We start from the raw sequence: 25556 nt of genomic DNA, 5'->3' as shown, positions 1-25556 counted from the left end.
CCTGTGTCCGAGGGGATGCTCCCTCAGGCAGTGTACTGCATTTCGGGGAGCTGACACTCCAAGCCCATTACATGGGACAACAGAAACATCCATAACCCTTCCTTTGCAAGAAACTCGCAAGTGCTATCAGTGCAACTGAAAGGGCTTATTGGGTGACCCCTGAGTACCCACCAGGAGTGAGGCTGGCCTTGGTAAACCATCTTAAAAGGAAATAACATTAAAGCTGCTATGGTCATAAATACATTTTATTTCATTAGAAATGCTTAATTACAGTGTTGAGAGCATTTCCCCCTAGAAAAGTAGGTAAGCAATATTTCCATCAAAATCGTTAGTTGTCTTTGCAAATACCTATTTTCATTACACTGAACAGAGCACACAGCAAAAGGCTTCTGCTACTCCATTTTTTTTTCAATTTTCTTTTTTGTTATAAACACCATAGCAAATTAAAAAAAGCTGTTTAAACAGAGAAAAATATTGTGGTTCTTGATTTTCTGCATGTACTTAATGCAATCCACACTGTGCTCCCCACTCTTTCTCTAGATAACAACAGTGTGACTCAAACGAAAGGGGTCTTCTGGCAGGGGCGGTGGTTGTCGTTATCATCTGTTTATTCACTGGGACACTATCCCCCGTGGACGAGGCTCAGGATGCACTTTAACAGAATGCGTGCAGTCACCTCCGTGCAAAGCCGTTGGGTCAGGGCGCCTGTAGGGCTGGGAGGTTCCCTGGAGCCGGCGCTGAGCGCAGCGATGGCTCCCTCTTGGGTCCTGTTGCGGTCGGGTGGCCTGTCCTGCATCACTGGATCTGGATGGCTCCGTGTTCAAGCTGCATTTCGGGCTGCAAGGTGGGCTGCAGGGTCTCGGCCGTCTACAAGAGGGGAGAGAGGAGGGCTTTTCTATAGAAGTACCCACCAACTCAAGTCCAAGACACTCACTGGTTACAAACACCAGCGGTTTTCACGCATACAGCGGACATGCAGCAGAGCTAGGAGGGTCCTCAGTTCACCCCTGCCTTGAGTGATGACTCTCCCAGAACCTGAGCCACTTTGCAGCAGCTCTGACAATCCAGGCTGTGGTCCCTCCTTGTGGGGCCTTCTGCTTGCCCAGGTCCTGGTTGACCCTCCCACACAAGCCTCCCTAAAGCCTGTGGTGCTGATTTCCTATTCCCACCCACTGCTATCATCAGGGAATACTCTCGAAGCAGCTAACACATCCTTAACTTATTTGCTTAGAATTTCAGTTACCATTTTGCCTTTTCTTATAAAAACTGTTCCAAAAAAGCATTTGAGGAACAGCTACCTTTCTCACTTTAAAGACATAAGTTCTAAACAATGAGTTACAGATATTAAGAGGACTTTGAATGCATATTAACAGTTTTAAGACACATTAAAGGGGAAAATTAAATCTCGAAATAAGTAACTAATCATCCATCTTGACCATGCAGAATTGGACCCCAAATGGAGATTTGGGCATTTGGGGGATCCCTTAAGCCGTTTGTCAAAGGTGAAGTCAAAGACGAGACCCTCAGAGGTGGGCTTCCTGGCTTTCCTGGCAGGCAATTTAGCTGGAGGGGCCTGGCATGGTGACCAAAAAGAGACACAGAAAGCCACAAAGACCGGAAGGCAGAAGTTCCTGGATATGAGGGCTGGAGCTACAACTCCTGCTGCAGTTTAAGGCTGCACTTTTGAACGACTGTATGAACATCCAGTGACACTCAGCACAGTGTTTCCTTGACTCAGAGGCCTTCCAGTTTCAGACAAAGGACCCAGCACAGACGTCATCTGCACTGTGTATAGAGGCCACAGAGTGGCTGGGTGACAGCAATGAAAAAGGGATACCCTGTGACACAGACAGGGGTGGGGCTTCCCACAAGCTCCTGGACAAGGGAAAGTGGATTAGACAGTGCCGGTGGCTGTGGGCGGAGGGAGGGAGGAGAGAGGCTCCAGGCCGGGCAGGAAGCACGCATCTCATTCTCTGCTCTGCTGCTATTTGTCCTAATTAAATGGGTCTCCGGACCTGCCACATGTGAATCAAGACAAAGAACACTGACAGGAAGCCAGAGTGGCTAAGATGGACATAGCTCTCTCCTCAGTTCTGGAATCTGCACAACGACCACAAACCTACCATCCAGTAAGATGACCCAGCACACAGCCCCCGGACCTGGAGAACACACACTGTGTGACCTTCTGTGCCTGCCCAGTGGCAGGGCGCGAACTGCCTTTACACACAACCCTTTCACAACAACGTGGAGGTCACGCAAAAAGATCGTCAGGGAGAATTCATCTTCCCACATGCTCACAGCCCTCCCTGGCTCCAGGCCCTGTCTCATCCTTTTCAATCAGTCTCCAGAGTGGAAGGAGCCTCCACGGTCCCTGCTGTGTGAAAGCCCAGCCCACTCAGAGTTGGACATGCCTGTGCTGTGGGAGCAGCTGGAGTGATCGGAAGCACGGCTTCTTCAGGACACACCTTCCCACACTCTGGGCCAACCGGGGCCTCACTGTGAATCAGAAGACTGAAGAATTTAAGTCCTCACAGGACTGCTGGATTCACCCAGCCGGCCGCCTGGTCACCAGGGTCACCTTGGGCAACCTACTTGGCTTCACGGAGCCCCGTTCTCATGAGGCTGCAAGCGAACCAAATGAGCATTTCCTTTCCTCCAAGGGCTATGGAGAGCACAGTGCAGAGCAGAGTGTGAGTGGGAAATATAGGGCTTTAAGTCTAAATGTCAAAGGCTGATGGAATCAAGACACATGAGGCTCATCAGTGCTGGGCCACAGAAAGGAGAGGAACAGGCCCAGAGAGGAGAGTGGAATGAGCTAGAGGGCGGGGCAGGAGCCAACCCCCAGCCGGCTGGGACGAATGCCGACAGGGTCCTGTGTGCAGGGCGCTCTCAGGCTGCCCCAGGCCAAGGCTGCCCCGGACACATGGCCTCCCCTGGCCGTCCTGTGGTCATGGAAAAGCCCCTGCACTGCAATGGCACCCATCTTGATCTCAGCGGTCAAGTTAGTGATTTAAACCTATAGCCTTTGAGGTTTGAGAATTCAGGCAACAAGCGCATCTGTGTCACCCACAGCACCAGCAGCCCTGTGCTTCGTTCCAACGGATGCGCTGCCGTCTCAAGGCCAATCCTATGGTTACTCTCATGAAACAGAATAAGCACTAACTTTAGAACTGGTTGTTCTAAACACAACCAACCAACAGACAGAATCCGCTCCCACTGTCCCCTGAGGAGGCTCAGGCTGTCAGGCTTCTGCCAGCTCTCCCTGCTGGTATGAGGTGGTGAGGGGGCAGGCCTGGGTCCCCCACACCCAGGGGACTCTAAAGAGAGAGGTCACAATGCTTGCTCCACCAAGCACACTTACCGTGAGGCAGCTCCATGAACACTTCAAATATTTAAAGAAACGACCCTTTCATCTGACATTTCAGAAAGTGCCCAAACAGAGTGTGAATGCTGGAGTTTCCAGGGCTCCCAGGAAAGCACGGATAAGGGCAACTTAGGAGGAGATGCAGGAAAACCAGACGACGAGAGGCTTCTGTGGGAAGCTCATCGATGCTCCCAGTCAACCAGACATGCTGAGTAAGCATGTAACACGCACAGGAGGGCCTTACAAATGTGGAGTTCCCAACCGGGCTGTCAGGCTGCCACGTTAGAAGTATGGTGTGGGAAGCTGGAAACCTGGCCACTGGGGGCCCTCAGGACCAGATGCAAGCATCATGGTGAGCCAGGACAGCCTGCACTTCTACCCCAAGCAGAGGGCTGCTCAGAGGCAAGTGCCCCCTAAACCTGCCCCTGGAAAAAAGGTGGAGGCCGAGGGCTGCCCCACACAGAGGAGCAGCCCTCTGCTTGGAGCAGTTCAATGGGGTCCCCTTGCTTGCGAAAGAGAATTGAGCAAAACTAAATGTTTGCCTCTGAATGTATAGACAAATAATTTGTATAAGACAGAATAACTCAACAATCAGTTTAAGACTGGCACCTAGGTCAGGATCTAGCTTCTCACCAACATATTTTTAGGCACTTAAAAAAATATTCCAAGTGAGTGCATATGTCCAAGTTATGCATTGTTCAATGGTAACTACCTTCCACCCAGAAGGACATCAGAACGAGAAATATCCAAGCTGTGTTCACACCCAGGACCTGTCCATAGACAGAGGCAGGACCCACCTGAGCTGCCGTAGTGTGGTCAGCCACTGGCGCCAGCTGGACATACTGGACCTGGATATCGCTTCCCTGAAGAGGTGATCCATCTACCCCTGCAGCAGTAGGGTCTGAAGAGGCCACAGCTATCAGCTGGGCCCCCTGAAGCACCTGCAGAGAGAAAACAGATACAGTCAGCACCATCACTGGCAAGAGGGCAACCAAGAGAGCGCCAAGCATGTAGACTCCACCATGGCCATGTGAACCAAGTCAATCCAGGACTGCATGCCATGCTGTGGGGTCTGTCTGTCTCATGAGTCATTCTGGAGTAACATCTGATTGGCTATTGTACGTGTGTGGTGTGAGCAGCTGTGAATGTATGTGTGTGCAATCAGGCTGTTCTACTATACCTGCAAGGCACTTCCTTCAAAAGTTCATACATTAGACATAATTTTTAAGCCTTATAGGAAAAAACCAACCAGCCTGAGTTTCTGAAGAGTGAATGTGTGGATGTGGCCAAAGGCATGCCTGAGAACACTGGGACAGAGAGACGGCAGGACACGGCAGGAGGTAAAGCACTTGAAGACCTCCCAGGAATCACTGCTGTTCCAAGTTCACAGGCAGGGGAGACATGGAGGGCAGCCAGGAGAGACAGGAGATGGCAGCATGTCCTCAACCTGTAGGCAAGATATGTTCATCAGCTCTTCCAGGAGCCCCTGGAGCATCTGCAAGTCAGGGGAGATGAAGAGGTCCCCAAGAGTTGACCACTGAATTTAAGAAACTGTAGAAACATGTGTGTGAGTTATAAAACCCAACACTCCAGATAGAGTCGAGCAGACCTCTGGGTAAGGAGTGGCGGTCAGGAGACAAGATAGTGATAAAGCAAAAGAACTCCCAAGGGGTGACACCAAGTTTCAGATAAATCACCAACACAGGGTCCCCATGATGACCAGGGAGAGTGCCCTGGAGGTGGGGACCAGGCGATGCCCACAGACACAGGCTCTGGGTGACCCTACCAATCCAGAGCACCCCCACGTCTGGGCCCACTTCCCACCCAGTCCACCTGGTGCTCCAGCAGATGGCAAGCAGGCTGGTGCCTTGCTATCCCGAAGGCCAAGGTGGGGAGCTAGGGGTGGGGATCTCTGAGGCTTTGTATTCATGACAGTGAGTTGCCATAAGCTGTGAGAATTTTTACCTGGGGGTTGTATCCCACCCTCCCTTCAAATTATATGTCCATGGCACCACCTTCCAGGGTAGCCTGTGGTCTGTGCACAGTGGGCAACTATGACCACACTTCCTGGCCAGCCCCCTGCCTCCTCCAACAGCGTCAGAGCTGAAGAAGAAGGTGTGGGTCTACTGGGAGAGGAGGGATTGCACACTCTGGGAAAGGCAGGCTTGGAGTCCTTATGAAAATACAATCTGTGGTTTTAAAATGCATTCTAGGCTTTGATAAGCAAGAGTTCTATTTCTTTAACAAGGAAATCATCAGCGGAAAAACGGATAAATTCAATGTTTAGAGTAAAAGATGGCAGAAAGATCTCAGAAACCATTCTCTTAACAGTTTCACATTCTAATGGCAGCCAGCTATGCTGGGAGGAACACTGCCCCCAAAATGAGCACATCCCCAGACCCTGTGGGTGTGTGTTCTGACACAGGCAAGAGGCACTTTACTGTTGGGATTAAATTGATCATCTCAAGATGGGGAGAGTGTCCTGGAGTATCAGATGGGCCCAATGTCACACGGGCACTTTGAAAAGCAGAAAATCTTTCCAAGCTATAGAAAGGCAGAGGGATGCAACATGAGAAAGAGGCCTCAGCTCGCTTGGAAGACGGAGAAAGGGGCCCTGAGACAAGGAATGAGGCTCTAGAAGCTGGAAAAGGCAAGGAAATAAATTCTCCCCTGGAGCCTCCAGAGGGAACTTTGGAGCACCCTGACTCTGGCCCAGGGAGACATGTGTCAGACTTCTGCCCTCCAAGACTGTGAAAGGATAAATGTGTGTGGCCACGTCACTCAACCACAGGACATTCACACAACTGCGCTTGCTAGTTCCTCAACTGCTTTCTTTAAGCACAGGGACTGGCTTCTGCGTCCCCAAAGGGCTGAACTGACAACAGTGGCTCTTCATTACAACACGACCTTTCCCATTACAAACCGTTTGCATGAATACATTTTTGGAAAGTTATGACCCAGGAGGGCTCTCTAGGTCCCTCCAACAAGCATCCTGATATGCTCTCTATTACACAAACTCCCAGCACAGACAGCAGGTCAAAGGATTCTAATGCAGAAAAATCAGCTGGGACCTGAAGAAAGGGAGACACGAAGCTGTATTGAGTCATGGATGTATTTTAGGAACCTCTGTCTGTCAGAGGAGAGAGGAGGTGGTTTTACTTTTTTGGCATGAAGGACAAAACCATCAAAGCCTACTCAAAAATCACATATAAAATGTCACATTTCCTTGACCAAGCAAACTGAACTGATGGGTCTGCTCCGACTGTCACCATCCATACAACACCTTAAAGCTCTGCCACGTATGAGGAAGAGGACATCCCAGGATCAGTCGTGTAGGTGACTGCAGGTGTGACTGAGCTCCAAGTGATGGTCAGGCTGTGAGAGACTCACAGGGCAGGAGGGAGCAGGCGGGTAACACATCTACACGCACCCCAAGCTGTGCTGGCAGGCCTCGGTGCAGGCCAGCCCACTCTCTGCTGCCCGATGCCTGGTGGCCTGCCCTTGTGTCCAACCTGGTTGACCCTGCCTCTGTCTCCTCTGCTCTCCCTCCCCCTGCCTTCCTCTCTATTGCTGGCCTTCTTCCCATCCTCCAAGAAAGAGAGGCCAGTCAAGGGGATTCTGTAATTCCCACCAGCCCACTGTGACCCTCTCTGGAGCCCCGGCCACCTCCAGGCACACACTGCATCTTGCTCTGGTATTTGCTCACACTCGCCAAACCGCCCCCCCTCCCACCCTGCCATCAGCCACCCCACACACACTCTGGAATAGGAGCTCCCGGATGGCACAGGGTGCTGGTGGGGAAGGATGTCTGTTTTGTTCACTGCCAAATCCCCAGTGTCTAACACCATACCTGACATTCAATAAATATTTGTTAAATAAATTAAAATGAAGATGATGTTGATGAGAAAGACTAATGGTGAGAAAACAGGCCAGTGCCTCAACGGGTCCATCAGACAGGAAGTGCTCATGAGGGACAAAGGAACATGGAAACATGTCTCTGTGTATTTTCACACAGGTTCACCCTAAGGGGTTGATGTGGCTATTCCTGAGCTAGGCAATTCCAGGGGAAAGCTTAGGAGACTCAAAAGTCAAGTTTTCAGAAGAAAAGGTTAAGGGGGTACAAGCAGTTAGGAGTTAAAAATATAGTTAGTTTACTTTGGTAAACTAGAAGATAAAAGGGCATGTGAGGGAGAACTTTCTTGTAAACACAGTATCACCTGAGGTACGAGTGGAAAAGTGTGCAGAGGACATAGGTCAGGTGGGAAGGAGGGGAGGCCCACAAGCCAGGCCCACGCCAATAGCCTGCTCTATCCCACAGCCAGGCCTGTAGACCAGACGCCATGGCGCCTCACTGCTGACGGGCTGTGGGCCTCTCCGTGACCCCAGTCTCACATGGTCCTTTCTTGGCCCTCTTCACAAGGCTGAGCCAGCTGTAAGAGGACCTCTGCACTCTGGGATCCTGTGACTAGATAAATCCAGATTCTACAAGGGGCTATGGAACAGCTAAGTCAGTCAAAGTGTCTCTAAGTCCAACCACCACTCTCACATCAAAGCCAGCCACAGTGAGCAGACAAGAACGTTCGGTCATGTGCTTTCCACTCTAAAGCAGCCCTGAAAGTTCATGCACAAATACATTACAAGTACTATTAGGAGTACAGTGAGTTGGTCACAATGAGCCAATTGCAGACACATTCAATTGTAAGACAACAGTGAGCATCTAATGGAAGCAAATAGGTTCTTCCAATTAAGTCTAAACTAATGAAATCGACATTTGCTTCTTCTTTGAATTTTAATTTAGTATCTAAATCATCTTAAATTAGCTCGACTCTCTCTTAAGACCAAATGCCAGCAAGCAACTGCTCTGCGCTGAATGCTCCCGAGTGTCTACTGACTCGCACACCCTGGAGCCACTCGGCAGCCCCGACCAGGCGTCGACCCCAGTCGGTCCTGCCCCTGCCCAGGGCCTGCCGCTCCCTATGCTGCCCTCCCAAATTCCCTTCCGGGCAGCAGCCCTCCACACGAACTCTTTCTCTCCAGAAAATCAATCTCAGAGATTTAAGGGCCTACTATGTGCAGGGGTAAAAATAGGACCCCCAAGAGCCTACATTCTAGAACAAAGGCCGACTGTGAAGCAACGTGAACTACATTCTCAGAATAAGAAAATGTCCAGTTCTCTTATTGTGAAGACTTGGGCAAGTTCTGAGGAGAGGTCGGGGGTGGCCTGGGTCTGAGGGAGAGGGACGGAGAGAAGTATGTCCTAGGCAGAGAGAAGGAGAAGGCCCAGAGATGGCAAGGGAGGAGACCAACAGAGGGCGGGGATGTCAGAGAGAGGAAGGAAGGGCTCGGCGCCAAGCAGAGCTGCTAAGGCTCTGTGAGAACAACAAGAGGACTGAACGCTTGAGTTAATTCTGTCTGGCACTCCATGACCAGGACATTTACTGGTTAGAAGGAACACAGTTCTTCCAGACTGGCCAGGAGGCCTGGAGAGGTTGGGGGAGGGTGGGAGAGACCTTGGCTTTTTGTAGGCCCATCAAGAGACCCCACTGTTGTCCAGCAGTGGCCAGCTTGTCTTGTGTCCCTCTGCTTCTTTTTAGAGTGACTATAGGCACAGCCCCCCGACCCAGCAAATAAAATCCAATCTGTGACCACACTTTGCCAGTCCAGGAATGGACATAAGGCTTTCACTCTTCTTGTCAACGCTCAACACTGGCTGAAAACATGGCGCTGTGACCTGGCAGGGTTTCTGCAGGATTGTGCAACATCTTCAGGACACAGGCAGGGCCACCAGTTCCTTATCCTCTCTCCCCAGTTTGCTTTACCCTGGTCTTTAAGTCTGAAGTTAATGACTGAACCACAATGGTTCAAGGGTTCTTTACTGTTTGTCTTCATCCCCCATCTTCAAAACATTTCTGCAAATTGTCAATTCTTTGTGCTGCTGAATGTGTAGCTATGTTCTTGGGAATCTGGAGATTCAAAATCTCTAGCACAGCATATGAGCCACTGCAGAAACACTGACTTGACAATGGATCATTAGTTGGCCCCATGTCCCACAAGACCCTATTTGAAGTCTAAGACTGAGACCAGCACAGCTGCAAGTAGGAGACAAGCTGATTTAGAGCCTGGCACGGTGCTCATTGCATTTGCACCTGCATCTCTTAGTTAGCAGACTTATTTCTGATCTGTGAACTTTTTATGAACTAGTCCGATGTAGGAATGTCCACATGACATTCTTTCTGCCAGCCCCCACTTTCCCCAAGAGGGCAACCTCACGTCTAGCCAGCTCATGTCAAATGTTGTTTATTCCCAGTGGCCACCCTGAGGAGAAAATAATGTGGGCCCCAAAGGTTCTCTCAGTGGAGGTCTGTAGTTTAGGTCAAGGTTGAGCTGGGTGACAGAGCTGTCCCACAACAGATAGGAAAAATCAAAACGAGGAAAAGATGAAAGGTAACAGACGCGGTAGGAAATTCTCAAAACCTCACAGCCATCAGCCCTTTTGGTGGGTAAAAAAGGGGAGAAGAGGGACACAGGCCGCAACGGTCTATGGCTGCCCTAACTCAGCACTGGTTTGCTATATTCTGGACTGAACGTAAAATCTAGGCAATGTTTTCAAATACTAAGCTAAAATGTTAGCTATTTTAATGCTGTCACAGTTTTGTAAGTGATGTCTATTTTAAAAGATTGCTTAATAAGTGAATTTAAGGTCAAATCAAACAACTATTTTTTAAGGAAACTTGTAAAAATCATGGAACCTATTTCCAAGAAGGTTCTGCCTGTACTATGGTTTTGGCATTGAGCCACACTACCCCCTACAAACCGAAGACATTTTACGGTGTCCTGAGAGAACTTTTCCCTGTCAGCATTGCCAGTAACGTGACTTTTCACATAATCTACACAGCTGATTAAGTATTAAGAATTATAATGTCAGAAACCTCAAAATCTAAATGTGTAGCATTATAATGGCGAAGGTAGGCAATTACCAGCCTGACTGGTAAATGAAAATAAAAACAGGAAATGGTTCTCCACTGGGAGTTCATTCAAAATGCTATGCCTTTAAAATGTTTCACATTGTTTTGGTTTTAGTTCAGAAAGGAGTTAAGTATTTAACCTGCACACCACTGGAGGAAAAGATCTTCCAGCCACTTAGTTATCATTTTTCCCCTTCCTCCTACTCCAGACCCTGCAAAGAAAAACTGCCCAGGGGGACCACCCCCACAGCGAGGCCTCAGCAGGAGCCCTGTGCTGCGCCAGCTCTGACACCTTGACTCTGAGCACTGGGAGAGAGGATGGCATCTGGCACCTAAGTCTGTCTCCTCCTCAACTGACCACGGCCCCATCTCCTGCAGGACAAAGCTCGCTTCAACGATTCCCCACTCATTTCCCAAAAATGAGCTTTCAGCTACTTCTTTATTCTTCCTGCTCATTTTCTGTTTGGTGCCTCTTCCAAACAGGCTCTGGAATGTAGAAAGATCTAACTGGAATGCAGTGAGCACCCAGGCCAGTAGCCAGCAGCAGCACCTCTGGGCTGCCAGCCACAGTGAGCCTGGGGCTGCATTTGCAATGGGGCTCCCCAAAGGGCAGCGCATCGCTGTGAGGCACTCGGGGATGGGGTGCAGGTGTGGACTAGTTTCCCAGCTTCATTTAGAAGGTTCCCCTGTACATTTCTGAGGTACAGCCAATTATTTTCAGAAAAAAGAAAAATGGCCTAGGTGACAAATATAAAGCAGCCTACTAAGGAGATCTTGGATCTAAGAGCACTGTTTTTTGGAGCACACACATCTGGCTTTCCCTCTCTATATTACCAATTCCGAAACTGTTTAATACCCAACTGAGATAATGCAAAACTAGTGCAAAACCTAAAATAAACGCAAGAAGCCCAAGGATTTTTCTGTAGTATTTAGATATAAAATTCCAAATCTAACCAAGAATCCACCCAGATACAAAAAGGGGAAAAAAAGCAAAAAGCACCAATTCTCCAAAGCAAACCAACAAAAACCTTTCCTCAATGCACTTATAAGATCTGCTTTTAACAGTTTAATTGAGTGTGTGGTCAAGAATGATACCACTAATCCTGTGGCCTCCTAGAAACAGTCACTTCCTTGTTTTGTGTTTGTTTAAATTAACCTTGTTAACACAATCAACAACCAGGTTGCAAATCTGGATATTAATTCAAAGAGCAGCTTCCTTGTGATAGAAAAGTGAGGAGCTGGGAGAAAGATGCCTGTCCCAGGGGCACCCCCAAATCACCAACTGGCCAGGAGACCTACCAGCCTGAAATCTTTTTTATACATTTGTACAGCAGATGCCAAAAACAAATTATCATTCTTAAGCCTTTAAACCCTCTGACAGATCGCTACTATGTTTCCCTGGATTCCATTTTGAGTGCTTTCATAAACCACATCACCATTAGTAGATGGTCAGAAAGGAGCTCAAACAGCGAGGCTCCTCTGGGATCATTCCTCAACAAGACCCAGCGTAGAGACTTCTCCCAGTCCTCAGGGTTCAAGCCAACTGATGCAACATTTTAGAAAAGCATCCTACGGCCAGCAACGCTAAACTTGCAAAGCTAACAGGCTAACAACAGCCATAAGCCAGATTTATAGCCGAGAGCCAATGGGATGATGCCCCAGGGAATCCAGGTCCAAATTCTGTGCACACAAAGATTTCGTGTGGCAAGCAGTTAATAAAAAACAGGTTCTGCTGTATGCTCTGTGGCTTGTTCCAGCACTGGAGCATGAATCTCAAACACAATCTAGGAGAAGGCAAATCAAAACCTAAAAAATAGAATAAAGCAGAAACGGAAGTCTGGAGATACTTGGTATTCATCCCCATCGTTCCAGATAGGCCAACTTTCCTGGGAACAAATCTTAACCATGTGTCTTAAAACTTTCCAGTTGATTAGGGATGGGTGGGGGTGGGGGTTTAATAACTCAGCCAGAGTCAAATTTAAGGCCCTCCACTTTTTCCCAGGGGTCCAGGCCTCTGGTTTCTAGAAGGGGTGGGTGGGTGGGTGAGACGGAGCTGAAACAAAATAAAAGGTTTATTTTAATTATGTGTGTAAGTGATATGTCATATCGGTATAGCGCCGTTCAGACACTGGGAAGGGAGGGCTGCGCCAGCCTACCAGCCATCACACCTCACAACCAGAGTGTCCAACCATGGAGGACGTGAATGCTGCCAGCTATCGCCCCAACTGATAATGTGCACAAAGTGGCCACCACCTGGCAGGACAAAGGCTGCGCAAGCACTGTGCTCAGGGCAGCCTCCTCTATCTGTCCTGTGACAGTCAGTGTTCTCATGGCTCTGACCATTTCTTTAATTTGGAAAAACTCACCACACCTAACAGCAAGCTATTGTTGTGTTAACTGTGATGGGGCAAAAGAAAAACTAAAAAGAGGCAAATGGATATTTCCTATTGAGTTCAGTTCAGTAGGAAGCATTACTAAAGTACCACTTTATAAATATCTGATTTATTGGGTGATACAAACGTCAACTAATGTTCCCTCCTAATTGAAATGGAAAAAAGTGATTTTTCAAATAGGATATACCAGTCTTCAAATCCCTCAAACCAAGATTGCACGAGTGATCAGAAAAGCAATCAGCAGACCACAGGCTTCCCTGGGAAAGACCAAGAGAGGCGCCTCCTAGGGCAGGGTGCACCCACAAAGGAAATGCCTTTAGAGCCCTTGTATAAATTTAAAAATTCATCATGTTGTAGAAATACGGCCTCACTATTCATGCCGATGGATGATTTATTGTGAGATGGTCTCTTAAAAAGAGAGATTCCAATTTCCCATTGTGAAGAACTGGCCACCTTTGGAACAATTTCTAATTAACCTGCAGGACAAAGGGCACCTCCTCCTACACGCTAACGTGTCCCTTGCCTGGACACGTGAATCAGTGCTGGGCAGGAGCAGCTCTCATGACCACTCAGTCGCCTCACCATGGCCGACCATGCAAACGGCCACTGGGACCCAACTCTACCCGGGGCCAAGAGCTTTCCAGGAGGCACTGTCTCAGAAAACGCCACGTTGAGATAAGGCACTGTGAGATTACTGTGTGGTCCAAATATCTAGTACCAAATAGCCACAAATATTTTCAGACCCAAAACCTTTTCTGTATCCATAGCAGAGTTCAGTCACAATGTCCCAAGTCCTTTCTAGGAACAGACAGAATGCTCTGGACTAAATGTCTGTGACCCACTCTCCCACACCCCCGACCAAATTCACATATTGAAGCCCTAATTCCCCAAAGTGATGCTCTTTGGAGGTGGGAACTTTGAGAGGTGATTAGGATTAGATTTGGCCATAAAGGTGGGGCCCCTGTGATGGGATCAGTGCCCTTCTGAGAGAAGGGGGAGCACAAGCACGCTCCCCATGCACGCACCAAGGAAAGCCATGGGAGGACGCTCCTGGGGGAAGAGGGTTGTCACAAGAACCTGATTGTGCCAGTACCCTCATCTCTGACTTCCAGCCCCCAGAGCTGTAGGAATAGATGTCTACTGTTTAATCCCCCAGTTATACCTGCCAGAACTCAGACAGAGGGTGATGGCAGATAAACAACATCATCTTCCTTCTCATGAGGTGGGACAGACATCCTTAGGAGAGGAAGCTACAAGAACTATTTGATCCCCAAAAGGGCCCAGCTCAGGGAGAGACCAACCTAGGCACTCTGGGTCAGTTCAGTGATGGCTGGAAGAAGAGATCAGGGTGGAAGGAAGAACCTGCTAATGAACCCATAGGCATCTCTAATAGCCTTCGGTTCAAAATCCACTGTTGTTAATTTTTGTAGGACTTGTAAATGAAGGGACATTCTTACACACGCAGTTATCTTCAATGATTTGAAAGGAACCAGTTTATATACATTTCAAGTTCAACTTAGGAAGAATCCCTTGAGCAAGTCCCTAGACTCCTGAAGCCATAGATCATTTCTCTGGGGGCATTTGGGGACTTCACAGTGCATTCACTTTGGCCCCTTGACCCTGAGAGACTATGGTTCTGAGTTCTAGGGTTCAGAAAGAGGAAACTCTAACACAGGCAAGGACGACAGCCTCTTCAGTGAGCCCTAAATCTCTGAAGGGTTTCCAACCTTGAACAACTTACCAGGAACCAGACCAGTGTCCATTTCTCTCCCCTGTGCACCGTTCAGATGGGACCAGGAATCGTTTGCACTGTTAAAGCACAGCATGCCATTTGCAAACATATTTGGCCAACATAGAAAAGCCTGGTTTGAATGTGACAACTGCTTGCTCCCATTGCATAGTGTGCTCGAGACACCCCACTCTGAGGTCAGATTAGCTGACTCCAGGAGTCATAAATGATGCAAATGTTCAACTTCAGGTGTAAAAAATTTCTTTAAACTTTGTCCAAGTGAACAACATTCAAAAAGCAATATTTCACACTCAGTTAATGGTGGGCCACCTCTGGGGAGGAAAGTGCGGGCTGTTGGTGAAGAGTGAGTTCACACTTTAGAGTGTGCTTCTGTATCACACCCAGCACGGGGCTGTGCTCAGGCCATCACTCACGCACTGACAACGAGAAGCCGCCGCCACCGTAACTCCAAGTGAGAGACAGAAGAAAGGAGGGAGGAAGAGAAAACTTGGTCGTGAAGGTGACTACATCTCAGAAAACACCATATTGCAGATGTGGAGTTTAAGCTACAAGTTCAAGCTGTCCTGGGGTGAGGGTGAGCCAGGCCAGGGTCCGGGGCAGATCCGCAGAATAAAGGCCTGGAGCTTGAGGTTCTCTCCTCCTGCACCTGCCACTGGCCAAACACAAGAGGGAAGCCAGTGGGTGAGGGAGCCTAGAGGAGACTGAGCCAGGAGAACAAGGATTCATATAAGAGAAGCAAATAACTTGGATGTCCCTGTGTCCTGCTCCACCACACAGCATGTCTCCCTGGAGGACGTCCTGGCTACTGCTGATGGCTGCAAGTGTCAGGATCACACACAAGCTATCGTAGTCATCAGAAGAGCCCCTGTCGATCGTGATTCAATCTGAATGTGAGCAGAGAAGGACCCAAAGCCCTGGATGGTGGGCAGGACTGCCGGGGCCAGTGAGTTTACGTGGGAGCAGCAGGCCTGGCTGGGGTCCTGGGGCCTCAGCGCACACTGGGCATTCGGCACAGACACCACCTCGTTTGTTATCATTAGCTCCACTTTGCCAGGAGGAAACGGGGCCTCATTGGCTAACTTATGTGCCCATGATGACAAGCCAGTAAAAATACAACCAAACAGAAGAGGCTTTGAATGCAGTTGTGGCAACTCTTCCTGGCTGCTTCCATTGCACCACGAGGCCAGAGACAATCACGTGTCTGTGACTGAGATGTGTCAGGAAAAAGTGAAAAGAATGATTACATAGCAAATCATACAACTTAGAAACCTCAAGAGCCTTACTTGACTTTAAAAATAATTGCCCTTTAAAACAAGAAAAATTACAATATTTATGCTAAATCCCTCTACCTCAGCCTTTGTGAAGAAAATAGTCTCAAGTCCTTCACTCAGTTTCCTTTTGGCTGACTTGTCTCTTGTCTTGTGACCTGCCAGTCACAAATTATTTGGCCTTGGGATATTCTCCAACTCTGGAGGGGCTTTTGGGAATTCAACTCAGGTGCCAACGAAGCATCATCCCAAATGGAAGATAATTCTCTCAAAAAGACTTGCCAACTGAACGTCACGAGGACCTATTTTTAAAGATCCACATTTTTCCATCCTATTTCAGCAAATCTTCCATTAACTGGGCCCCGTTTACTTGACTATCTTCAACTGAATGCTACAGACCCTCCAGTAGCGTGTGACCTGGGAGGGTTCACGGCTCACTCCTCACTGCTCAGTCACTTCCTGCCCCACTCTTGGTGAGGTAACGCATCCATTAATGGACAGAAGTATCTAGAACTGGATTGTTGGCCCACCCTATCACTATTCTAAGGGCTCACATTTCAAAATCATCTGCATTAACCAATTTTAATCTTTTACTAGCTGAAATGCCATTCTTAGAGCTTAGACTAACCTTCAATAGCAGGCACAGGGCTTAGTTCTCTGGACTGTCCCTAATACCAAGCGCCTGCCACTGGGTGTCATGCATACATCTGATGACATAGGAAGATTAAGTGAGAATAGTTGTTGAAAGAAAGCAATAGCTCAAAGGGGCAGATCAAGGGGCAGAATTAAAACTCAGACTGGGTCACTTTATAAGTTTTTTGTCAACAGAAACAATGGCCTGAATTTTAACAACATGTGACTGTATCTGTGTACAAACAAATAGCATTTTTAGATTATCTGCATACCTGAATGTTTACTATGCACAGAGCAGCTCCCTCTTATATGCACTCACACACCTGATGGTCTCAGATATCATACTTTCTCTTCAATCCAAACCCAGTGGCATGTCACACATATTTTATTTTTGGACTGAAAATCCTGGAGTAAATGTCAAGAAAGATGGTAATGAATTTTATCAAGTATTTGCAAATTAATTACCCCTGCGAGAAGAAACAAAGAACCTTCCAGCTGCTTAGAATAAGGGGAACCACCCTGACTCTTCGGTATGTTACTTGATCAGAAATCAACCTTTGCTCTGAAGTTACATAAAAAACCATAATACTAGCATTTACACTGGTTCTGCTATGGATTGTACCAAATTTCTGAACATGACTCCTTATGTAGACACAGCACTGTAAGGTCCTCTGTAAACCTGTCCATGTGAAACTGCCCACGGATTGCAGGCTCCTGATGAGAAAGATAGATATTTGGTCCTCGTGTCCTTCAGTTTCCCACAGGTGAGCAAGTGAGCTAAACACCACAGGATTCTCTTTTAACCATTTCAACACACTGTTAGAGCAGCAGCGTTCACAATTTAAGCAGGGACTCTGATCAGACCAGATCCATGGTTTCTAAATGAAGGATTCCTCATGAACACACAGTGAATTTAACAGTCCCCTCAGCAGTTCTCTCTCACAGTGGGTACAAAGTGGGCAATTACACTGTGTTTGACATTTTTTTCTTTCTGCAGTAACTGTCATTGAATGGTTCAAGGGATCAGAGAGATTTCAGCCAGGCTCACTGGTGTCTTGTCTGGGAGAGCTCAGGACACTGTAGGCCCCTCTGCTCATGCCTCTTGCATGTCCAGCAGGTGGTTCCTTTGATGGCTCCATTTCCTCCTTGCTCACCACCCTGCCATGAAGACAATGTGCTCCGGAAATCTGCAGACCCTGGACACCAGCAGCACTGGGACATACTCAGTGCAAATTACAGCACCCCTCCCACGCCTGATTCCCTCGAGTTTTCTCCACTATCTACACTATCTACACTCTTCCTTTTAGCAGTGGAACCACCAGAGTCCAAACGTGACCACAGTGAAGGACAGGGAGAACAATCTGCTGGTTTTACAAACGGGGAGCAGTTACACCTTCTAGAGTTTGCACGAGAGAAAAGTCAAGGCCTGCTCAGAATAGGAATAGAATGTCCTAGTGAAATGCCCCAGTTTCTCTGTCTAAAAGGAAGCGATACATCTAGAGCTAATGACAGGGGCATTCCTGCTTCTGCAACTTCACCTCCCACCCCTCTTCACTCTCCACAAATCACAAGTTCAGAAATTAAGTTCCTGGCACAGAAGTGGTAACTTTGCTTCCTTTCAACAGATAGCAACTGCTCTGATAGCTTATACAACAGAATTCTTGGGTCTAAAGAATCCCTTACACATTACTTGGATGCTCCACACAGCTACTCAAACCAACAGGTACACTGGCCTGGCCCCAGATGTGGGCTCAGACTGCCCATCCAGCCAGGTGACAGTTCCTGCCTATGACAGCAGGCCTGCTAACAGGCAACACAGATGCATTTAAAAGAGTGTGACAAGAAGTTTCAGAAAAGCCTAAAGAAATAACCAAAACTTCCCCTACAGAAAAAGTTCAGCAACTTGAATCCCACTAAAAAGAAAATAGAACTACTGAGGAGTCATAATTTTTCAGGTTATTGAGCTGTAGGTTTTAAATAAGTACTCTTCTATACATTTCCAGGTTATTACTCATGATTAAATTAATTGATAAATACATGCTACATTTTTAATGGCTTAACAATAGAAGAGTGTTTCAAAATGTCTTCAATTGACCTGTGTATCTTACAATTAACTAAGTGCTAGTTTGTAGTAATTACTATTATATTCATTCATCAATCATAAAGTATTGATAATTTGGTACTATCCCAGGTATGTGCGAAATAAAAATTAGATTTAACACTATCAAAATGACTTATTTTAACCTTTTAAACATGTATTGGACAATAATAAATTGATCAAAAATCGATTCTAGAATTTTAAAGCCTGCCACCCCTCCTGTGACCATTTCAAGTCCGAAGACTGACAGGGACTCAACCAAAGGGGCTCAGGTGGCAGTGCGCACAGTGACCAGCATGCAATGTGTCCAAATCATTGGAAATTTTGTTTGGCATTTTATTATAAAGCTAATTCAGCCTACACTAATTAGAGCCCCTTCAAAGAATCATCATTTCAACTGCCCAAATACTGAAAATATACATTTAAGTGATCATTTCATCCAATTTCTCTCTAAAAATCATTGTAACACCCTGCTCTTAGCCCCAACTGTTTTTCAGCTTTTTCCTGATATTTCCTGACCTAAAACAGTCTTGTCCCTTACAATTACAGGGACAAAACAGGCCAAAGGGGACTCGCTAGTGTTACTAACTAATCATCACCTGAGCCTGAAACTCCTCACTGCTCAGGAGAGACCAAAATGCTACAGCACAGTGAGTTCTCAGGTCTTCTGTGCACACCAGCATCCAGTCCACTTTGCTTCATATAACAAGCCTCTGCTGGGGACCAAAAGGATTCCTGAAAAATTAGAGCCAGCAGCAGGAAATACTGTGGGCCCCTTGTCCCATCTGGGCCAGCTGCCTCAGACAGGGTGACGAACCCATAGCGTCTCACTCAGCCCAGGGTTGCTGGCAGGCCAGGCTCCTCAACCAGGCAGCAGAAAACCACAGTTGTTTTTGTGACTTTTCTAGGATGTTTTTTGGAACTAATCAACACTAAACTCACTCCGCTCTGACCTTTAATGGCTTAAATTATCTCTTCCACCATTTCTGGTATGGAAGGCTTTTCCATAGGAATGAATTCCCTGAGCTACATAAGTTCTCTAAGATTTCTGTTTGTGTTCTGGCATGCGATACAGAAGCATATTTTCTTGAAGGGAAGGAACATTTTTAATAGAAGTGACGTGATCAGAATATACCATTTGGGAGGCTCACATTGTTCTCCCCAGTGTGACAAACCATTAAAAGGGGACTAAAGCCTCCTGGAAATACAAAACATTTCACTGTTACAGATAAAGGCACCCTACATGCATGTGCATGCATATGCTCATCCGGCACACATGCCCTACACACCCACATCCTACACAAACACACACGTTTTTCATATATTCCAAAAAAGTTCTACACATAAAATGTTGGCTACTTCTCATTTCTTCAAATCTTTTTCCCAGCTGGATTTAGGAGGCCTCATTTCATGGAAAAAATTCTGAAAGCTACTGAAATTTACCTTGAAGCAAAATATAAGGCAGGACACAAATGCCAAAGAAGTCAAGAGATGTTTAAAAGTTTAAATAATGCCAAAGCTGTTGTTAGTTGGATATTGGTAAAGTTATCTCACAAACAGACAATGAAGATAACCTGGATTTATCACTGTGCTGCTTAACTTTAATACTATTGTGTGTGTGTATGGTGTATTCATTATTACAAAGATGGGCTCACCAGAACACACACAAAATCTCCCTGATTATCAAGTGATCAGACATTGTTTAGCCTACAGACATATATAAACTTTTCATGTACATCTTAGATGACATTAGCTATAACTATAAAAAGAAAAACAATTGGTGTCAAAATACATATCTAACTGAAACAGTAACTAAACCATTTCATGATTCATGGTCTAAGTAGCATGACTAAAGCTCGAGTCTTTCAAGATTTCCTAAGTGACTGGAAATCTCCCAAATACAGAGAAATAACTCACCCAGATTTGAATATTTCGATATAATATTGCCTAGTAACAGAGTTTGGTATAAGGTGAGTGTTCAAATCATACTAAATCTCAATCTGCTGGGTTCAAATTCCACACCACGCACGCAGCCTGTATCTGGAAACAACACTGTACATCTTCCTGGTTCTGCTCCACACCTAAGTGCCTACTGAATGCACCCTGTAACAAGGCAGGAAACAGCTCCCATGGATTTCTCCCTTACTTTTCTTGCACATCTCATAGCTTCAGTTACCTACTCCCAACAAAAATTCCTATGAGCTAGGCAAAGGAAACACTGTCATCTCAGTCTCAACAGAAAGAGGTAAAGAAGTCAGTAAGCAGGGAAGACAGATGAGAAAACAGCTCAAGATAATCAAAAAACTCACCTAGTGATGAGTTATCTAGTGATGGTGATGGATAACAATAGTGATAATGATCTAGAGAAATGGCTCTAGTCTAGAGCTTCTGGAGTCATGAGAGTCGGATTCTGCATCCACTCCTGACTTCACCGCCCTCCATAATCCTGGAAAAGCTACTGTCTGCTGTCTTCATGTGTAGAAGAGGACTAATACTCACCTAGCTCCTAAATTTGTCTCATTTCATCTACAGATTACTACCAGAGGTGATGAAATAGGAGAACGCCTGTGTTCTACTCCAGAAAGGGATGCCTGAATCACTGCAGGGGGATGGCTACCTCCCTGTCATGTTTTGGGAAGAAAGGCATAGTTTAGTGTCTGAAGGTAATTTTTTATGATGGGGAACCTTCACATGGTTACATCAAGACTAAAGGAACCCCTTACTTGTTCTTCTTGGTTGTGCTTTATCTTTATTAGCAACTTAGTACCAACTAAAACAGTAAATGCATCCTCTCAGGAACAGGTACCTGTCCTTGGGTGTTGGAGAGGCCAATAAACAGACAGGAGCCGCAGACATGTGCTTCAAGAGGAATTTGAGGTCAGCCAGCAGCAGCTGCCAATTATCCATTAACAGACTGTTTTTGGAGCATTATTTCTTAGTCACATGAATAAATGTTTAGGTCTTTTCTTTGTTTTCTTAAACTCCCCAAAGAAATGAGATGAACGAAATGCAAAAGAATCTCAGAAACTATATAAATCTATATTTTAAAAATCTAATTTTTTTAAAAGCAAAAAAACTTTAAGACTTATAACAATTTAATAATTACTTGGGTGGTAAACATACAATACAATATACAGGTGATGTATTATAGAATTGTACATCTGAAATCTATATAATTTTATTAAACAATGTCACCCCAGTAGATAAAAACATGTAGAATGACCCACGGACGTGGACAAGAATGTGGGAACTGACTGTGGGAGTGGAGGGCTGGGGGGTGGGATGGGCAGAGGAGGGCAAAGGGGGAGAAAACTGGGACAACTGTAATAGAATAACAATGAAAAAATGATTAAAAACAATTCAATAGTTAACAATGTATAATTATGAAAATGTAACCAATTTTATCATTAGCCAAGCTACCTTAACAAAGCACACAGTTAATCAATCATATAAATTTTCTCGATGTGGATTTTATGCCACAGGGGTGGGCTGGTATCTGCCTGAGGTCACGACACTGGCATTGACAGACTGAACAGGGAAGGTCATTTCGGGGGGCGGGGGGTGCGTTGTGCACGGATTTGTCCAATAAATATCCTTGTGAAGATATGTACATCCTCCAACTGCAAAGGTGCCTCGCCTTAGCATCACCAAACTCCAGCGCACCCCATGCTTCCTGCGTCCTCATGTGCATTTGGGCAGGGCATGGGCCCTGTCTTAAAGAACTGGGTCAAGCCATGTTAGGCACAGCATGGATGCTAAGAGATGCAGGCAACCTCACATCTCCTCCTTCCCAATTCAAGATTCTGGCATAGATGTCCCACACCGCCACTCCAGGAAAACACAGTCACCATGCAGGCTTGCCGGGCCCACAGCCTCCACTCTTAAATGCTCGTTACATCCCCTCTTGGAATCCTGCCATAATATTGTGAAGGCCCAGGGCACACAGGGAGCCCGCAGAGAGGAGATCGGAGGGACTCAGGCAGCCAGTCCAGCCGTAGGCCAGCACCCTTCAGCCCTGGGAGTGAGCCCCCAGACAGGGCAGCCTGCTGAGCCCTCTGGATGACCCCAGGTGATCCCAGAGACACCACTTGGAGCAGAAAAACCACCTGCTGATCCAAATAAACCCACTGGGTCATGAAAAATAATAAATTGTCCTCATTGCCAGCCCTTAGTTTGGGGGTGGTTTGTTAACACACCAAGGGGTGACTGAAATGAGAGTGACAATTAACTGGTTGTGTAGGGAAGTGTCCTTGTGCTTACATGCTCTATGATAAAGTTTTTGGTGTCTGCAACTTATCAAATAGTTTAAAATACAACAAATACACACACATATTCTCTCTCTCTCTCTCTCTCATATAAATGTATGGATTTCTGGTTAGTTGTACTTTCATACAACTGAATCATGACTGGTTCTAATTCAGGCAGATTTAAAACTTAGAACCCTGTGTACTGCATTGCCAGTGCCAATTAATGTCTGTGATTTTTATGGACACAGTAACTTCCTATTCAAACATCATTCCCACTTACATGACAAAGTGGAGACAAACCACTTACTTGGTTTCACTGGCAACTCAAATGCTCAAAGTAACTGTCAAGAGTAGAGGCCACAACGGCAGTACATACACTAAATGCAAAATGCTCTGTCTATGTTTAATTGCACTTATCCCAGTTGATCTTGCCTGAAATATCTGAATTTAACCCCAAAGAGAGGGATTCACATCCTTGTTAATGTAGCTGGCAAAGGACTGGAAACCAAGCCCACATGCCCATTCTCCCCTAAAGAATGTTCTTAATTTAAGGAGTATTACATGATGCTCTCATTAAAACAACACATTTTCTATGCCTTATGCAATCTAAACCCCCATGAAAACAATTATATTTAGAGAAGTAAGAGGGAAAAAATAAAGCATTTTTATTTCAGATCACTTAAATGGGTTACAGGAGATGTCTGGTTTTGATATGAAGTCATGTGGCTGGGAGCTTCATGTCACCAAGCATGTGACCTTGGAGCACTCTCGCTTCCACTGTGGTGCCAAAGCCAGGCCTGCGTCCTATGGTGACTCCATAAAGCCCCCTGCAGAGCATAGGGCAGGGCACGCCTCACAGTTTCAAACCCACCATCTCCCTCACCTGTCACACAGATGTCATCTTTAATACCTTATACTTTCATATTGTGATTTGTTTTGTGGAAGCCAGTTGGACACTGAAAACATTTTCAGAATAAACATCCCTTTTGGGGGGCCACTTTTTTCCTCCACTACTCAAATTAATCTCTCTGCCTAATCTCTCTATTTCCATGTTTAATTCTATAACTGCAATGTAATCTTCTAAACTGAACCAGATTGTTTAGCTGTTTCTCCAACTGATTAGATACTTCTGTAAAATTACTTTGACTTGGCCAAGTGTTCAATCACATGACATTAATCAAAACCAAGGCATGTATGTGCCTCTTGCTATCTAAACTGAGTATCCGAATATTCCCTATAAGAACCATGGAATTTTTTTACCCAAAATTCACCATTTAAACTGAAAGACTTAAAACAAGCTCGCAGTCAACTGTTCGTGTTGCATGTGATTTCTGAGAGGCTGGCGTGTTCTATGATTAACTACATCTGAGCTTGCCCCACTGTCTTTGTTCTCATGGTTTATAAGTATTACCCATCAGCTTCCTCTCATCTTCCTACAGGCCAGCCCTCTAAGACCACGGTTTCCTTCTGCCTGCACCAGGGGACACTGTTAATTGGGTCAAATTTAGATAATATCTTAGAAAGTATTTAATTACATTACAGAGTCCTAGCCATGCACATAGAAAGCATGTTCACACCCAACATTCTAGTGTATTACTGCAAAATACACAAAACACACCAGAGCAGCAAGTTCCTGAAGTACTACAAAATCAGAGCATTGATGCTTTAAAGGCTTTGAATTAAACAGAAATGCTATGTGGATGTAACAGTTTTGAGTGTTCTAGTGATATCCAGGGAGAGGGTGGGAGTTTGGGATGGGCTGGAGTGCCCTCTCATTGTTCCCATTCAGAACACCAGCGTAGAAAGCCCCCACGCACTGAAGCCATGCCGTCCAGTGCTCCGGAACAGCAGGGATCTGAAGAGTGAGGGTGCCTGCCTAGGGCCAAACTGATTGACACCCATGGGTGTTCATCTCTCGGCTCTGACAAGGGCTCACAGGGCAGAGTTATGCACTATGGTTTATTTTACCAGACCCCACAATGCACAGGCTTCACAATACAGAGGTTGCTTTACATGTCCCACAGGTGAGGCGGGATGAGGACAGAGTGTGACTGTGAGCAACCCCAGGCTCTGCGCATCCTCCCCTCCTTTTCTCTGAGGGGAATGGTGCCTATTTCCCCTTCGCCCACGAAAAAGCTCTTCTGGCAAACTGCAGGGTATGAGAGCACCACTGAGCCAACAAAGCACCTTCCTAAATTCACCTAGTGAGTGAAGGAGCGCTGGACGTCAGGTCTGAGCGCTGATCTGCTGTACCCTGTGGGGTGTGTGGGTGGCAGGCCCCACTTTTGAGGCTCAAATCCAAATCTTGAAAGTTCAAAGGGGTTCCAGAGATCCTCTTTATTTTCCCAGGAAGGGTTCAACTTTGTAGCAACATTGTCTATGTCCACCAAGCACCCCGGGCTCCTGCGCTCCGTGCCGACGGGGGCAGGCAGCACACAGGACTGCCCGCCCGCGTCACAGGCCTCTGCCGCCTAAAACGTTTACTCACAGGAAAGGCACTCGCTTCAGAAAGCGAACGTTGCCCCTCTCCTCAAGATTGGCATCTTTTTGCTTAAATCCTTACTTTCCCCTAAAGAACGGCCCATGTCACAAGAAGCAGAACTATCAGGCTGGTACCACGTGGGAGATAAAGAGATCCTGGACACCAAAATGGAAACCGCTGTGTGACATATGTCTAGACATTATGGACTGAAGAAGTCTCAGTTAAAAAACTGTAAAAATGAGTTACATAAGCACAGGCACAGTTAATCAGAATTTAAGGGTTGCTCCCAAAAATATATTTTTAACCTCATCATTCTTCATCTATGCTCAAAATTGGGCCAAATTCTATTCACTTAA

At 46.3% G+C, this 25556-nt stretch overlaps 1 protein-coding gene across 3 annotated transcripts in view; it reads right to left on the bottom strand.

The window, feature by feature from the left end:
- Positions 1-240: 240 nt before the first annotated feature.
- The window catches only part of BANP (BTG3 associated nuclear protein), a 117960-nt gene continuing 92644 nt past the window's right edge, over positions 241-25556 (bottom strand). For all 3 annotated transcript variants that reach the window (XM_054588941.1, XM_054588943.1, XM_054588942.1), the window contains 2 exons: positions 4162-4305; positions 241-867 (listed from right to left, as the gene is read on the bottom strand). In XM_054588941.1, coding sequence (XP_054444916.1) covers positions 796-867; positions 4162-4305 — 216 coding nt within the window. In that variant the 3' untranslated portion in view covers positions 241-795. The remainder of the gene's footprint in view (positions 868-4161; positions 4306-25556) is intronic.

This window comes from Pteronotus mesoamericanus, unplaced genomic scaffold (genome assembly GCF_021234165.1).
Source record: "Pteronotus mesoamericanus isolate MK-2021 breed Mesoamerican mustached bat unplaced genomic scaffold, CSHL_Meso_final scaffold_165, whole genome shotgun sequence".
NCBI classification, from domain to species: domain Eukaryota; kingdom Metazoa; phylum Chordata; class Mammalia; order Chiroptera; family Mormoopidae; genus Pteronotus; species Pteronotus mesoamericanus.
Note: the sequence above shows the minus strand (reverse complement) of the source record. Positions and strands in the feature narration are given on the sequence as shown.